Source organism: Lactuca saligna, chromosome 2, assembly GCF_052625555.1.
Source record: "Lactuca saligna cultivar CGN05327 chromosome 2, ASM5262555v1, whole genome shotgun sequence".
NCBI classification, from domain to species: Eukaryota; Viridiplantae; Streptophyta; class Magnoliopsida; order Asterales; family Asteraceae; genus Lactuca; species Lactuca saligna.
This window is the reverse complement of record NC_136418.1, coordinates 134,671,873-134,689,502: the sequence shown is the minus strand read 5'-3', so window position 1 is coordinate 134,689,502 and position 17,630 is coordinate 134,671,873. Positions and strand designations below refer to the sequence as shown.

The window sequence follows — 17,630 nt, the reverse complement described above, 5'->3', positions numbered from 1 at the left end:
ACCTTATCGATCAACACTAGCACACGACTTGAGGTTTACAACCTATCGTGTTGACATTATCTTGTTTCTGTGCCGTTCCAATTGAGTTAATTATGCATGTAAGTTCTATGAGTTCTCATTTGAACCCATAAAAGGCAAGCATCTTGATCAATGAAAAGTACATTGATAAGATAGGGTGAGTTGCTTAACTACTTGGAAGACATGGTGGGCAGCCATGTTACCATAAGGCAAGAGATCAAGATTGAGAAAGTTCCGTTCATAAGCATTTGGATTTGTTGCAAACTTTGGTTTTGACAATTCGCATGGATAGGAACACATACACCATTAAAATCTAAGTGTCATAAGATTTTCTCCTTCATGAAGATGAATGTGAGAAAGTGCTTTCACTAAGAGAGATTTTAAGAAGATAGAGATTGTAAAATTGTATTCTCAAATTTGATTATGGCTAGGGTATCCCTTTCCATAATTCGAATTGTGAGATTTGGCAATTAGTCTGAATTGCTTAAGACACACATATGAGCTATCTTGGATAAAGGTGTATGAGATTAAGAAGCTTAGATAAAAGATTATCAAAGCATTAAGTATTAGAAATATGAACATAAGAAATTCAATAGGTATTGTTTTTCTGAAAGTTCAGTTGTTTTCTAAAACATGTCAAAGCTAGTGGGAGCATAAGAGTTATGCTTATATGATAATAATCATCATCATAGTGGGAGCATAAAAGTTGTGCTGGCATGATTATTAAAACAAGTATTGCAAGTTAGCAATATTAATTATAGCAAACAAGAGTTATACTTTGCAAAGTCGTAAGGGTTGAAAAGTTGTTTTGCTATAATTAAGGGAGAGAATATTATGCTTCATTTCAAATCTAAAGGCTTAGGTTGTGGAATGTTAATAAATTTAGTCAAAGGATACATAGTGTGTTCTTAAATTTCGATTATGATTATGATATCCCTCTTCATAGTTCGAATTGTAAGAACGTGACACATAAAATATTATGACAAAAGATTCATAAAGTATCGTATCTTTATGTAAGACATTATGCATCGTGTCACATACGCTTCGGGTATAGGATCGATTGGAAATGCTATAATATTTGACCATTCTAAAATTTTCCAAATGTCTAGCGCATTTAGACGGAAAAAGGACTAGAATCGGGTTTGACTAAGATAATTAAACAACTATCAAAGGACAATCCAAAGCTCGCTGAGGATTGGTCGCTTGTGAGTAGTTGGAAGTATGATATTGGATGGAGCATATCAACATTATTATGAATAGATAAGATTCTATTAAGAATGAGTTGTGATATGGTAAGTATGGAAAGGTTTCCATATTGGGAGTTGGATATTGAGAATCTATGTCTAGATTAGAAACTTTTATGCAAAAGGATGTTCAAAGGAATGTACTTTGAGTGAGAGACATCACATCTATGAAATTGTCTTGTAACAATTTCTGATAGAGAGTTTTGTAATTCATTGGCAATAGTCATTGTGACCTTAGTGCAGTGACATTACAAAAGGATCATTGCATAAAATGTTAGAATCTAGCATATTCTATAAGTAGCAAGAATTTGATATTCTTACACTTGTGATAGGAATTGGGAGTTGTGAAATGAGTGTGATTGGAAATGTGTTCATTTGACCTATTTCACAAAGTAAGGACCATAGGAAAACATTGTGTGCATGCTAAGAGCATGGGACAAGTATAGTTATAATTCAAGTAAGAAGTTGATTACCCGAAACAACAAATAATGAGTAACCAATATGGTGATAGATAAAAGGTGTTTTATTTATACTCAAAGGTTTAAGGCCATATGGGATTAGTATTATTATTGTGTTTCACTTTGCATGTTTTGACTTCCTGAATAATTTAATTGGTTCATAACAGTCAAATTATTCGAACGGACCACAGTCGTTCATATGTTGGAAGTAGGTATGAATGAAAACTGTCGTGAATTGGTGTGTGGATTGTCTAAAGTGTATTAGACATAAGCAATTGTTTGCTGCAACATCCATGAGTGCTTATGAATATGATTTGAGCATTAGATTAAACCCACACTCACTTTGATCACTTCATGGATTTTTATCACGAGTGATTAGTGAGACGATAACATCTTATATTCTTGAAACCGAGATGTGTGAGTTGTATCTTGCGAGTCGGTTGCACATTGATAATATATAAACGCACCAGTAAGTTGGTGTTATAAAACATATTGTTGTGTGTAATTCGGTAAGTAAGTGCAAGAAAGCATTGAGTTAACGTTTATCCGTTCCTTTTATCAAAAGTAGGATAAAAGCGATATTTGTGGGCCCCTCGATGATTTAGTGATGGCACCTAAGCACTTGGCCAAGCCGAGACTAAATTGATGTGTTCAATTGTAGTCTGTTGTCAGTTGTCATAAATCGGAAGTCGGGAAATAGTATAGAGGGAATGATTAAGTTCATGTCTCATATCTATACAATGTCTAGAATGGAGGAATATATGACCCCTTATCTAAAGAACACGCGTATCTGATAAGATCAGAGTTGACGGCGGCTTTGGAAAGTTACGATTGCAAATCAGGATCTGAAGTCATATGCATAATAGTTATTAGACTTATCCAAGTGGGAGACTATTGGATTAGTGTCTAAGTCCATAACTATTTTGGTATGTATTTGACCCGATGGTGCATGGTCCTTTTGGGTTGCCTTCACCAAAGCAACTTGATAGGATGAATTATGGAGAGAAAGGATTAAATATGATTTATTAATATATTATGAGAATAATATATTAAAGGAGAAATCATATTGTTTAATTAATATTAGTCAAGAATTAATAAGAATTAAGTTTGTGGCTAAAAGACATTAATCAAACGTAGGGGACTAAAACTGTCTATTGTATGATAGTTTAATATTGGGCTAATGAACTCCATATTAGAGGGGTGGACGAATTCTATGGGAAAACCCATTAGAAATCGTCCAAGGCCTCTAAGGAGGGAGTCCATGGGTTGCTTAGGGCCTAAGCATCCAAATTAGGGTTCCCTTGTTAGATAACCCTAATAGTCTCACTATTTAAAGAACCCTTAAGCCCCAAAAACGTGGTGAACTTGTTCCCTAGGGTTTCTACACGTTTTGGGCAGCCTCCTCTCTCCTTATTCTTCATCCTCTTGCTCTTGGTGTTTGTGATCCATTAGAGGAGTGACATTTGTGACTCTAAGCTTTCTAAAGTCATTACAAGGAGGATTTGAGATTGTTATTGCTACATAACAATCAAGGTAATATCTTAAACCCATTATTATGTTAATATTGATTATCATATGCTAGATTTAGGGTTTAAAGTCTTGGATGAATAGCATGTACAATAGAGAAACCTAGATCCAAGCATTAGGGTTTGCATGAGCACATAGGATGTTCTTATGGCTAAAAGCCATCATTAAAGACATTCTTGGAATAAAAGTCCGTTTTCCAATATTACTTTCAGTTAAGATAACTACCTCGATAACACATTTTCCCAAAGATATAACCTGTAGTCTAGTCCCATTACATAAGCCATTTTTCTGATCAATGTTTCTCAATAACATAACTGGAACACCGATTTTTAAAATGAGCTTATGGTTTGGCAGACCTGAGACTTTGAGACCATTTAAAACATCAGGCGAGTATAAATTTGTATCAAACTTATCATGAAGAAACTCGGATTGGCATAGGCTATCTGAACTTAAGTATTCAGTTGGTTCTCCTAGAAACAATGACAACAAACGATCGTTTATTTCTTGGACAACTTCATTCTTGGGAGCAATTATTGCTTTTTCTTGAAAATAATCAGGAATGTTGAAGTTTTCCAGTATAGAAGGATATACAAAACTAATTAATGAACCTATAGGATCATGTGGATTAGTAATGAGAATATCTTCTGGAATATCAACAATTGCTTCACCGTCATTCGAACCACCAAGATTACCTTCTCCTATGTCTAAAAGCCATGTTGCAAAATCCCTTATTTGTTTAATAGAAGATGGATCGCTTCCAACTGTTAACCTCATGTTTTTGGTTAATTTATGAACTTGGCATTGTTGCCATAAATAAGAAGAACTTAAAGAAGCATTAACAATGTTTTGTCTACTGCCACCTGGAACAACAGGTAGAATTTGTCTGAAATCACCTCCAAAGACAATCACTTTCCCTCCAAATGGAATATTTGAATTCGTAGGATTGACACACTTTAATATATCCTTAAGAGTTCGATCTAAAGCTTTGAATGCATGTTTGTGAACCATGGGTGCTTCATCCCAAATGATCAATGAGGTTTTTCTTACTAAACTGGAAAGATCAGTCTTTGGATTTATTCTACAAAAAGAATCCTCGGTAAGATTTATGGGAATTATAAACCGAGAGTGTGTTGTCTTGCCTCCAGTCAATAATAATGAAGCTATCCCACTAAAACAATCTCACCTTGACCTCTAATTGCTATAGAAATTGATTTTCAATGAAATGTCTTACCAGTTCAACCATAACCAGAAACAAAGAATACACCTCCCCTATTATGTTTAACTGCATCCATGATATCAAGAAAAATGTCTCGTTCCTTGTTTGTTAATGCAACAAACAACCGATCAAACTCGTTCTTTAAATTTGGTATGTCATAATCTAGCTCCTCAGTAATAAGATGATTGTTTGAAGATGAAACAAAATCAGCATCTAGGTAAGGCATCTTTCCATAGTGTTAAGGATTGGAATCGTTACTGAGTAAAATTTGTTCTATCTCAAACAAAGTCAAGTTTTTAAGTTGATCTTCGTTTAGTGATAAACCTATACGAAAAATAATTTATTAATTAGAAGGTATAAAAAAAATAAGTTATTATGATGTAAAATATAACTGGATTTATACTAAAATTGTATATGATAATCTTTTAACAATAATAAGATAAAGTTATATTACCTGGAGACTTTAATCTCTGTTGTTGATTGTAAAGAATTCCATCTGATAGGTTTTCCCAAGTTTTTTGCCAAACTATCTCTGGTTTACACAAAGTATTGGACAATAGCATCGTAGCAAATAAGAACCGTAGATAAAAACCAGATCCAGAAAGACTTGCTTCCTTTATTGCATCGATGAATTCTTTGTCACCATCTAAAAGGCCAAGAGTATAACATAAATCTTTAAAAGAAGAACATAGTTCACCATTGACTGTGCGAAATGATTTAGGACCTTTCACTTTATTTAAAAGAATTCTTAGGAAATATGCTTCTCCGAGTTTAGGTGAAACATAGTGAATTCTACCAACTGCATATCCAACTTTCCTTGGCTTCCAAATAAGATCTTTACGATGCCAAACAAACTTTGTAGGAAATTCAACATATGTCTGTTTTTGTGCTTCTTTATTGATTTCATTACAGTTCATTCAAGATGTGAACATTGAAGAAGCAACAGAAGTTCGGTCAAGAACATCTTCAATGTCATCGTCTGCCTCATATACAACTTGTTGCTGATTGAGAAGATGAAAAGGTAGTCTAATCATAGCAGGATATCTATAATGAACATCGTATTTAAAAATCCGCCATGATGCTTCACATGCAGAAATATAGCTACAATCATAGTATTCTTTAATTTCATCCACTGAATTATTGTTATCAGAATCATTATTGCTTGGCACCATAGATATAGTAGCTCTATCAGGACCCTTGTTTATATATTTAAACAAATACTTTATGGAAGATCCCCGATTGCACCATTCAACATGATTGTGTGCCTAATATCTTTTCAACAGATATTTGTTGTATGGAACAACATTTCTGTTATCTAACTAAACAGCAGATTTTTGTACAAAATGTCCATCATTTCTTCTCCGATATAAGGGAAAACCATTTGAATCAACTGTAGTATGATCACAAAATTGCTTTGGAAAGTTTTTAGAACACTTTCTGTCGACCATGCATGGGCAATTCTGGATCATCATCGATATTTGGAATCTCAGCAGAAATAATGGGATCGATATCTTCAACTGTTGGAAGCTTGCATTTAACATGCATAAACAGACATACATGACTATGAGGTAAACCTCTTTTTTTGAAATTCAATTGTATAAACCACTACATGCAAAATATACAAATAAGATATAAGTTAGCAACTAAAATTTGTGTGTGTGTGTGTGTGTGTGTGTGTATATATATATACACGTTAAAATATAAATTGTAATACCTACTTGAACCTTGCCGAAAATTTCATTTTCCCTTAAATCTTTAATAAATGCATCCAACTTGATCTTAAATAGCCCACATAATATATATGGTCTATCTTTTGGATGAAGTGGAGTGTCATTAAGGAACCTTTGAAGTTCCGGCCATTTTGGATTACAAGTAAATTTTATCAAAAAAGCAGGATATCCAAACTGTTTACAGAGCGACATGGCATCCAAATAGTTTTGCATCATATAGCGTGCACCACCGGTAAATGAAGAAGGTAAGATTACACGTTGCCCGACGTTGTAAATATCTATACTCCCAACTTGTTATGATTTAATTTGTATTTTTTCAGCATCTGTAGATTGAAATTCTATGTATTTCAACAATCTACTTTGAAAAAAAAATCTCATTTTAGCATTATACTTCCAAATCTTTTTTTAAAGTGTTTAATATTATACTTCCAATTAATTTTTATTTTTATTAAGTTGCAATTCATATTTTCTTTTTCCAATCGTGGTTGCCATGAGTTTAAATCTAGATAAAATATGATTTCTTTTGTTTTGTATTTGATCAATACAAATTATTAATCAATTGTACAAGTAAATAGTCTCACAGATCATGTGCTCCTTTGATTTATATGTTACTTTTTTCTTGATTGTTCTGATGAGCATTTCTTTAAATTTGTTTGTAATTAGAATTCATACTTGATTTTTTACATATTAATTTTAAGTTTTGACATCTGGTTAAGTATTTTGTTGATATTAGTTGTGGTAATAGTTGATTGTTAGTTATACTAACTGCCTAAAATACTATATATAAAGGTTTAGCAGTTAATTATTATTAAACAATTGATTATCTAAAAAATATTTATTATTTTTATATTCATCTGTAAACAAGAAAAGAAAAAGAGAAAGATGAAAAAGAAATTGAATAATTACTTTATTGTTACTTGTATAATTGCCAAAAACTAATTAGTTTACCAAACTTATTTATTGTATTAAACAATTAGTTATATGAAGTATGTTTGATTTTTGTATATGAAGTATGTTTCATTTTTGTATATTCATAGAAGGACAATAGTTTGATTTATTTGATGTAAACATTTCAATAAGAAAGAAACTACTCTCATGCTATGTTAGTTAAAATATTTTCAATCACCAAAAATAAGTTAAAAATATTTTCATTATGCTAAAAAAAATATTTTAATTACCCACTTTATTAAAAATATAGTTAAAAAATATTTTTTTCTTCAACTTGACAAAAGAAGAATAAGTTCTTTAGGTTTCTAATATTTTAATATATTGGACAAAACATAGTATTAATGAGAAATATTCAAAAGGGTAAAAAAAATATTTGTCAAACATAATGAATGTTTTAAAGTTGTTTTACCTTAATAACATATAGTACACAAGTTATGCATATTGTTTTTCCTTTTCAACCATGCTTTTCACGGGTTTAAATTTATTAATTATAAGTTGTTTCACGTAAATAATATGTTGCATTATACAACCTCATGATTTTTATAAAATAAGTGGATTTGCATATGTAATTAAATACTTACAAATTACAAAGTTATTAAAAAAAAACATACAATATTACAATTCATAAGTTTTTCTAAATTTGTGATATATTATTTTATTATATAATCAATTTTTTATTTCTATTTAAATTTATCACCCTTGGGTTCCATTAGTTTTAACCTAGAATATATATATATAGAAATATCTGACTGAGGTTTAATCTCAAAATCTCTACTTTTATTTTTAATCTCAAGTGAATCTCAAGTGATATATATATATATATATATATATATATATATATATATATATATATATATATATATATATATATATTGATTTTTTTTAAATAATGTGTTCGTTGTTTAATTAATCAAAAAAACTAAAAAAAAAATATCATTTTTTAAATATATATAACATATTCTAATAGAATATTACACTATAAATATATATAACATGTAGTAAGCTGAAAAGCCCTACTCCACGCAATAGGCGCCTCAGCCCGGCCCTGCCGACCATCTGTAATCATTAATATGGTAGGAGAAGGTGCTGCCACCTTCGCTAGTGCTGCTAGACTCGAGCACTAGGATCGCTTGTGTCCCCTCTGATTGTACTGAAAGCAAATCAGATCTGATTTTTTCGTGGTGGTAGTAGTGGCTATGCAATCTTGGCTCATATGACCAATTCGACAATTCTTGTAGCAGCCCGAACTCCCCGCCTTGAATGTTCCTTCGTGCATCTTGCCGCATTTACCACAACGACCGTGGTTGTACTAGCTCTGGGATGTCTAATCTGATACCTTGGGCTTCTTGCCCGAACCCCCTGACTGACCCCCCTCAGGTTTCCTCTTTCTCTCCATATCTAAATCCAACTCTCTCTCTAGCTGTAGCAATCATGTCCCCCAATGTATTACAGTTGGAGCGACTCACAAACTGACATATATCACTCCACAACATCTCATGATATCGGGCCTTTTTCATCTCCTCGTCCGCCACATAATGCAGAACAAGAAGGGCCCTTTCCGTAAACTTCGTGGTGATCTCTGCCACTATCTCTGTCGTCTACTCAAGATCATGAAACTCTCTGGCCAGCTGTTGCACCTCTATCACAGGCGCAAACTCGACACTAAACCGAGTCGTAAAGTCACTCCATGTCATGGAATCAAGAGTTGCATCATCACCCATGCTATGTCCGACTTCCTCTCACCATTCATGTGCCCTGTCCTTCAGAAGACAAGACACAAGTCTGACCATGTCCCCCTCGAGACATCTGCTAGTACGGAAAGCGTTGGCGACATCCGCCAACCATCTGGTGCTCGCGATGGGGTCCCTAACCCTATGGTAGTCAGGAGCTCCACAAGCTCTGAACTCCGTGAAAGTCAACGTGTGCGACCCTATCATGGCGGCTACCTCAGTGCAGAAAGCTCCCACTCTCTCGTACAAAAGCTCAAGAGTGCTGTCTTTGATCTTGCCAAAGATCAAAAGAGTCTGGTCTAGTATGCTACACGTGATCTCTGAGGAAATGAACTTCCTAGTCTACTCGTCTAGCTGCTCAGGTCCAGATCCTAAGCCTGATCCCTCACTGAACTGCCAACTGCTGGTCTAGGGCGTAAAACCACCATTCTGAAAAACACGTCATAACAAATGTTAGAAGACTAACACAACTCGAGAGATCACATACACTACAAGTTCCCTAGATTCATCTCAGCCTTCCTTGACTCAAGTACGGATCTTCTGCTTTCAGTAGTACCAGCCCATACTACCTTATACATCTATCCGTACTTTCTTCAAGATGTTCCTTGACTTCACCAAATCCCTTGTACTACTAATGTTTCACACACTACTCTTATCCTAGGCTTTCCTTAGGGTAATCACCAATCCACTCTCCGCCATCAGCTGCATAAGAAGTCCTTGCTATCTTCCCCTAACTAGCTTGCGAATACTATTACATATCACTCAGAATAGATAATTTTCGAATGATAGGCTCTACCCTACAACGGTTAGACTCAAAGAAGAGCTGCGAAATAAGGCTAAACCTAACCTTCTGAAATTATTTAATCCTCATGATATGTAACTTAACATATTCTTTCACTAGTTATTAAAGGATAGCTAGAACTCCTAAAAGCACAAAGCAAGCAGCATGCAAGCATTGAGTACACATACTCAAGCATATACTACTCGGTTATCATACTGGCTAATCTGTACTAGCATGCAGTTCTCATAAAGTTGATACGCATATAAGAGCCACATAAGGCATCCTTCCTAGATCCTTAGTCCTAATCTAGCATGTAGTTCTCATAAAGATGGTAATCATATCATAACATAAACTTTTATGGATAATTTGGGTGTACTTACTTGAGCTCAGCTGATTGCATGTACCACACCCTTTTTCTTTTTTCAAACTTCTTTTTGTTTACAAAATTCTTTTTTCTTTTTCAAAAACTCTTTTCTTTCCTTAAAATCCTTCTTACAAAAATTGATCTTCCTTTTGAAAATTTCTATACTAATTCCTTATTTTGAGTTCACACACACCCAAAAGTGTGCCCGAATCCCTCAAACCAAGGCTTTAATACCAACTTGAAACATCCCAAAAATACAATCCAAAAATTTCGTTTTTAAATGATTAATAAAACCATAAATATCATCATCATCATATAAAAATCATAATCCATGTATTTCAAAATAAAGTAATATCTGTCATCATATCAAAATCTATTATCAAATATCAGAGTAAATCTCTAAGGCAAGAAAACAGTGGTGTGTGTTATGTGATCATCCTGAACTCTTCTCTTTGCTAGATGAAGTACCTGAAACAAAACTGAAAACTGTAAACACGAAGCTTAGTGAGCTCCCCCAAACTACCACATACCATACAGATATATCATATAACAGATAACACAACTATGGGACACCACCCAGCTACATCGGGACGAACTCGACATCGGACTCCTGTCCGACATCGGGCTCACCCCGGCATCAGACCACGTCTGACATCGGGCTCACCCCGACATCGGGCTTGCCCCAACATATACACAACATATCACATATCATATACACATAAACATAACATATGTCATATAACTATCATGCATCGGGCTTACCCAGACATCAGGCTTTCCCCGGAACACATAACAAATAGCATAATATATAACATCTAACTAACATGCATTGGGCTTGCCTTGTCATCAGGCTTGCCACGAAACACATATCACATAACATGCATGAATCATAAAGACATTAACCATACTTCTACTATTCTCGGGACCGCCCCGGCATCAGAACGACATCCGGAAACATGCAATTATCGGGCTAACCCCGACATCGGGCCAAAGCCCGACATACTCTAAATACATAAACGGGCCGGTATTTGTGCCTTTGACCCATTCCTACTAGAGGAAAACTCACCTCGTATGACTAGCTGCAGAAATCCAGAGTGAGGAATCCCTGTTTGCTGCTCTGGCGACTCTTCGGCTATAAATTCCATCATAAAACTTAATAAAAAAACAAATAACTCTTCACAGGGTAAAATGACCATTTTACTCCTGGTCAAAGTCAACACTCTGGTCAAATTCAACATCCTGGGTTGACCAACTCGCCGAGTCAACCTTTTGACTTGCCGAGTTCTATCAAGCTATTCAGTCATGAATTGGCTCATCCACTCGTCAAGTCCCTCTATAGACTCGTCAAATTCTATTAACTGAAATTAGGACAACACGAGATGACTTGTCGAGTCCCCTACGGATTCAACGAGTCATTTTGTCTGTTTGCTCATCTTAACAGATTAAGTCCCTATCTTCTAAATTCAAGATTCTTAGTTCCTTTGTTCATTGAGAAGGCCTTTCTAAGGGTAAAATCTCCAACTTTACCTGTCCATAACTCTTCTAAAAGGGCTTAGACAAAACCCTAATTCCTATTAGACATGGATCTTGACCGAAAGGCCATAGAATCTCAAATCCACGAATACAAACCTAGATCTAGGTTTTAACATCTGTTGGACATATAAATGTTCTGAGCTTTCCTCTCATGCATAGTCTTTTAGAACTAAAAAATCCATAAACTTGCTCATGCTTGTATGTGGCTTCCATGGTCATAAAGTTTGCACCTTTATGCCATGGAACCCTTCCTAGTTCCTAGATTTGAGATATAAGCCACTTAGGACGTCCCAACTCTAAGGACCAAGGTTCTTGAACCAAAACTTTCATAAAAGGGAAACAAATAGATCTAAGAGAAGAATGATCAAGTTGGAAACATGATTACCAGAGAATTTAGCAAATGGAGTGTAGTTCATGGATCTACTCCTTCCCTATTGATTCTCAAATCTTCTACTTCTTCCACAAGCTTCAAAAGGCACTAAATAACACTCAAATGGCAAGTAATAGCTCAAGAACACTTATGGATGATTAGGGTTTCGAAGTTAGGGTTTTGGAGGTGATGGAGGCTTGAATGGAGGCCATATTTGATGCTTAAATACGGTGCAAAACCCCGAAAATAGGGTTTCCTCCACTTAGACCTACTCGTCGAGTTCAAGCTTGGACTCATCGAGTAGACCGTTTAAATCCCCGCGTCCTTTCTGACATAGACTTGACGAGTTAGGGCTATTAACTCATCGAGTAGCTTTTTACAAAAATTAAAATTAATTGAACTGATGCGTACCAGAAAAGGGGCGTTACACGTCTATTGATTTTGAAGCGTTGTGTAAATAATAAAAATTATCCCTTAAATATAAATGTTTTATATATAAACCAAATTCATCAACATTAGGGTAAGATTCGACACCTAATAAACCATTTCTAATTATATTAGTGTCTATGATTAAAAACAAAAAAATTGTTCATTTACAAATAATCAGAGACATAACTGCGATGGAAACCACGGATTCTAAAGTGTTTTGCGACAAGTTAGTATGTCGTTGATTCCGTCGCTAACTTCCTTGTATTTGTGGCCAAGTACCTCGTTAATTCCATCGATGATCTGTTGTTGTGGGCATTTAGCGACGGATTTTCAACAAAAATTTCCGACGATTCTATACTTGTAGTACTTAAAAAAAAATCCACTACCCTATTCACAACACGGCCCTATAAAGTCGCACACTCCGAACCTCCTAAGGGCTAACTCTGAGTTTAACCAATCATTTTCTATTGTTTAGAGCACTAAGCTAAGATATACATATTGATCTTATAAGCTCCAAGATATTTAGCATAATTCCATCTTCGAGAGAAACCAAACCCCTTGGGGAATGAAACGACAAACCCATCGTACACATATCCTACATACGAATAGATAAATATTCCTTACATAGCTAGTCACACCTTTCCACAGATAGGCACACAATAATATTATTCCTTATTATTATTATTATTATTATTATTATTATAGAAAAGGATATCGTTAATGGTTTGGTGACTTTGGTCAAGTTCTTCTTCTTTATATAATTACTACCCCAAAAATCAAAAGCAGGCATTCTGAATTTAAAATCCAGTTTGTGGCAAGAACAAGGAAGAAGCCATGACTACGTGGTGGTTCTATAGGTGGCAGATGGTGTTGGTTGCCTTTATGTTCATGGTCTTCCTCACAACTCCGGCGACATCACAACCACAAACAAACATACTAATCACAGCTTGCAGCCAAGTCAACGCCACCAACCTCCCAAATTTCTACGCCAATCTTAACTCTACTTTCCAAGATGTCCGAAGACAATTATCGAACAATAACACATACTTTGCAACCGCAGAGAACATGAGAAATTCAGAGTCAGTTTACGTAATGGGTCAGTGCAGGAACTACATGTCGACGAGAGACTGCGTGGCTTGTTTTGATTTTGCCGATAGGTCAATACGTTACTGCGCTGGTGCCAACGGTGGCCGAGCTGTGCTTGACGGCTGCTTTCTCAGGTGAACATTTTATATTACTTTATTCATATTGTGAATACATAGACTATGAAGCAAGAGCAGCCAATCTGGAAATATCTATGATGATGCAACGAGCGGTTGTACTATACAGCTCTGTATTGCGTTGAATGATTTCCGATTCCTTGGTTTGATTCTATCAAATAGAAGTAAAGTCAACATTCTGTTTTTGTCTCTAATAAAATACCAATTTTTATTCCTCAGAATTGATTACGATTATTTTGTTGAATAAACAATCCATGCTGTTGAATATGATTTTTTTTTCCTAGTCTTACTCAAAATAATATATTTAACTAGATTTGAAAATAGTTTTCCAATGGAGAAACGGAGATATATTTAAGTGGTTTCCAAAAATTTATTCCACTCTTGAATTTCCAAATTTGTTATTTTATACAATTTCTGTTTTTTTATTGTTTTTTTTTTTGGCAATATTATCTAGCAGATATCACAAGCTTTTATTTATCAGCGAAAATGAAAGTATAACATATCAAATAAGAATTAAGCTAGTAACAAGAAAAAAGAACTTCATAGAACCATAATATGGTTTGAAACTTCCATGTTATATGCTTATATAGATGAATTTTTGGGTGTTAATTTCACCTAATCAAGCTTTTAGATAAGATTTCAATGAAGGGCTACAAATAGCTACCACTTATATACAATTGGTGGGGTTGGTATGGAAAAAAGATACCTAATCAAAATCACATTAAAAATCGTCATTTTAATATCATGATTTTCATTTACTGACACTTGAGACCTTACATTTTAAATTTATATCAAAAAATCACCCTTAAATTTTCTTGTAATATCGACTACAACTCTGAAAATAACATTTATTCTTTTGATTAAGGTACGAGAGTAATTCTTTCTACGATCAAACAACATTGCCCGGAAATGTTGGCTTATGTGGTAATCGTACTTCATCAAGACAAAGCGTTTTTGAAACCACAGTGGATGGATTATTATCTAATCTTTCTATCGCCACACCTAAAATACCTGGTTTCTTTGCTGTGGCCACATCACCCGTTAATGGCACCAATACAAGCACTGCGTATGCTATCGCCCAGTGTGTCCCTACTGTAACATCGAAGGGTTGTAGTGATTGCTTACAGGTTGCTTACGCTAATATAAAAAGTTGTGCAACTGATGTTACTGATGGGAGAGGTGTTGATTCTGGGTGTTTTATGAGGTACTCAGCCTCTTCGTTTTTCCCCAACAATACAATTATGGATATCACGCCATTTTTACGAGATGGTAAAGCTTCTGAAAACCCTATGATATATAGTTTTCTTGAAATATTGTATTAGTTTTGAAAATAAGGAACTCAATATCAAGTGAATCAACATGCTCTCTTATAATATTTCCATTTTCAGGAGGTTCAAGCAACAAGGGAGCCATTATCGGAGGTGTGGTTGGAGGTGTAGTTGGTTTGATTATCTTGTTAATAATACTTATACTTTTGTGGTATCGTCGATCCAAGAAAAGAACATCCCCAGGAAGTATGAATTGTCGATTTAATTCTAAACAATTTTATTAAATTTGATCAGTAATAGATTTTAAACTGACATTATTTAATTTCCAAACTAGCAGGTAACTTACATGGGGCAACAGAATTGCAAGGCCCAATGGCGTATAGCTACAATGATCTCAAAAGAGCTACCAAAGATTTTAGGGAGGATAATAAACTTGGAGAAGGAGGCTTTGGAGATGTGTATAAGGTACTTTAACTCATTTTAACATACTTTTTTTCTTTGGTTCATTAATTATTGTGTGTTACATTATGTAGGGAATCGTGAAGGGTGGAAACATTGTTGCAGTGAAGAAACTAGCCATAGGTTCCAATAATGCAAAAGACAATTTTGAGAGTGAAGTACGGGTTATTAGTAATGTTCATCACCGAAATCTTATCCGTCTTCTAGGATGTTGTAGCAAAGGACCAGAATTACTTCTAGTTCTTGAGTACATGGCAAATGGAAGTCTAGAAAAATACCTATACGGTAATTAAATCGGTATTTACTAATGATTAGAAAGTATATAAATAAGTGAACTTCTATTTAATTTCTTCTCTTCACTCCTTTTGTGATATAGGTGACAAAAAAGGGAACCTTAGCTGGAAACAACGTTATGATATTATTTTTGGCACAGCTAGGGGTCTAGCATATCTACACGAACAATACCATGTAACCATCATTCATAGAGACATAAAACCAAGCAACATTTTACTCGACAACGATTTTCAGCCCAAAATTGCTGATTTTGGATTGGCAAGGCTTCTACCAGAAGACCAGACACATATTAGCACAAGATTTGCTGGAACTTTGTAAGTAATTAATATGATATATTTAAAAATACGTCTTTCGTATAGTTTAAGGAATTGAAGAGGAGAATATTAATTAATAACAAATTGTTAATTTACTTATAGGGGCTATACAGCACCAGAGTATGCAATTCACGGACAGTTGTCAGAGAAGGTTGACACCTACAGCTTTGGTATAGTGGTTCTTGAGATTATTAGCGGAAAAAGATGCACAGATGTCCCAAATGAATCAGCTGGAGAACAGTACCTTCTAGAACACGTAAGCTTGAAGCTATTTAACTTAAGTTTACTTAACTTATCAAGATAATGATTTAACTAGTAACTCGAGTTAATGTATGATAACAGGCTTGGAATCTGTATGAAACTCGCATGCACTTGAAGTTGGTTGATGAGACATTAGACCCAAGTGAATATAGAGAAGAAGAAATAAAGAAAGTCATAGAAATAGCACTAATGTGCACTCAGTCACCGGTTTCTGTAAGGCCAACCATGTCTGAAGTGGTGATGCTTCTAAGTGATCGATCACGGGTGCAAAACCCACCAAGTAGACAAAATGTGAATTTTACCGATATAAGGATACAAGTTGAAAACTCCACATCCACTACTTTGTCCATGAGCAATGCTGATGCCACGATTACCGAATTAACAGGACGTTAATTTTATTACTGATGTGGCAATATGGATCCAGAAGTAGTATGAAGTTTACCTTGAGATTTAAGTGTATGCGTTCATTGCTAGTACTCTAATTTTCATTTAGGAATGGAAACGCAAATGTGTAGAATCTGCGAACATATGTAAAATTTGATCATGCTATGATCTTTCGTATGCTTTGATTCCTGTAAACGCATATCAATAAACTGTTATGGAGTTTTTTCTTCCTTGGTTCGGCGTATTCCATAAGTTAATTAAGTCTATCATCAAAAGGAGATATTGATGTGATTTTTCATGCACTTATACTTCAAACTTGACATTTAAATGTTTTAATTTTGATTGAATTACATGAATGGTTTTTGCATGTGATATAGTAAAACTACAATGTTAATCCAACTTTGCATTTCATTTCCATGAACAGTAATTTCGGTTTGATGCGATTTTTATCCTCAGTTGTTAAATATAACCATCGTCATAATATATATATATATATATATATATATATATATATATATATATATATATATATATATATATATATATATATATATATATATATAAGTTCATGTGAGACCGTCTAATTTTGTGAGACCGTGAGATGCATTTTATTATTATTATTATTTTTTTTAATTTTTCCATTTATTTTGAATTTTAAAATTATTTTTTTTGAATATGTACAATGTGATATTCTATTAGAACATTTCACGTATTTGTTAAAAAAAACAAGATTTTTTTTTAATTTTTTAGTTAATTCAAGTTCCGAAAATAATATTAATTTTTTTTTTTAGATTTTTCCATTTATTTTGCATTTTAAAATTGTTATTTAGAATATGTCAGTTTAATATTCTATTAGAATATTTCACATATTTTTTAAAAAAAAAAAACAGGGTTTTTTTTATTATTTTTATTATTTGTTTTTTTTTTAGTTAATTCAAGTTCCGAAAATAATATTTAAAAAAAAAATTGGATTTTTGCATTTTAAAAATATTTTTAGATTTGGTCTCACGGTTTCACAAATGAACCTGAGCATATATATATATATATATATATATATATATATATATATATATATATATATA

The 17,630-nt window shown here is 33.9% G+C and overlaps 2 protein-coding genes across 3 annotated transcripts; one reads left to right on the top strand and one right to left on the bottom strand.

Annotated features, from left to right (window-relative positions):
* Window positions 1-2,545: 2,545 nt before the first annotated feature.
* LOC145030118 (uncharacterized) lies at window positions 2,546-4,689 on the bottom strand. The gene is made up of 4 exons (XM_078978539.1): window positions 4,531-4,689; window positions 4,431-4,438; window positions 3,454-4,325; window positions 2,546-2,565 (listed from the first exon to the last, which is right to left on the bottom strand). The coding sequence occupies exons 1-4, from the start codon at window positions 4,687-4,689 to the stop codon at window positions 2,546-2,548; spliced, it is 1,059 nt and encodes a 352-aa protein (XP_078834665.1).
* Window positions 4,690-13,000: 8,311 nt separating this feature from the next.
* On the top strand, window positions 13,001-16,779 carry LOC145031706 (cysteine-rich receptor-like protein kinase 2). 2 transcript variants are annotated; one of them, XM_078980310.1, is made up of 8 exons: window positions 13,001-13,568; window positions 14,434-14,837; window positions 14,957-15,082; window positions 15,171-15,301; window positions 15,370-15,580; window positions 15,672-15,903; window positions 16,006-16,159; window positions 16,246-16,779. In XM_078980310.1, exons 1-8 carry the CDS (start codon window positions 13,183-13,185, stop codon window positions 16,555-16,557), a joined length of 1,956 nt encoding a protein of 651 aa, XP_078836436.1. In that variant the 5' UTR covers window positions 13,001-13,182; the 3' UTR covers window positions 16,558-16,779. The 2 variants fall into 2 exon arrangements, with proteins under 2 accessions (XP_078836436.1, XP_078836437.1); XM_078980311.1 differs by having other exon boundaries at window positions 13,010-13,568; window positions 15,174-15,301.
* The last annotated feature ends 851 nt before the right edge of the window (window positions 16,780-17,630 follow it).

Bases quoted from the DNA above. Each gene is read 5' to 3' on its own strand.
- LOC145031706 (XM_078980310.1), top strand. From the start codon at position 13,183: ATGACTACGTGGTGGTTCTATAGGTGGCAGATGGTGTTGGTTGCCTTT. The intron at 14,838-14,956 runs GTAAAGCTTCTG...TTCCATTTTCAG, and splicing joins CACGCCATTTTTACGAGATG to GAGGTTCAAGCAACAAGGGA. The intron at 15,904-16,005 runs GTAAGTAATTAA...ATTTACTTATAG, and splicing joins ACAAGATTTGCTGGAACTTT to GGGCTATACAGCACCAGAGT.
- LOC145030118 (XM_078978539.1), bottom strand. From the start codon at position 4,689: ATGCCTTACCTAGATGCTGATTTTGTTTCATCTTCAAACAATCATCTT. The intron at 2,566-3,453 runs GTAATATTGGAA...ATATGACTTCAG, and splicing joins GGTAGTTATCTTAACTGAAA to ATCCTGATTTGCAATCGTAA.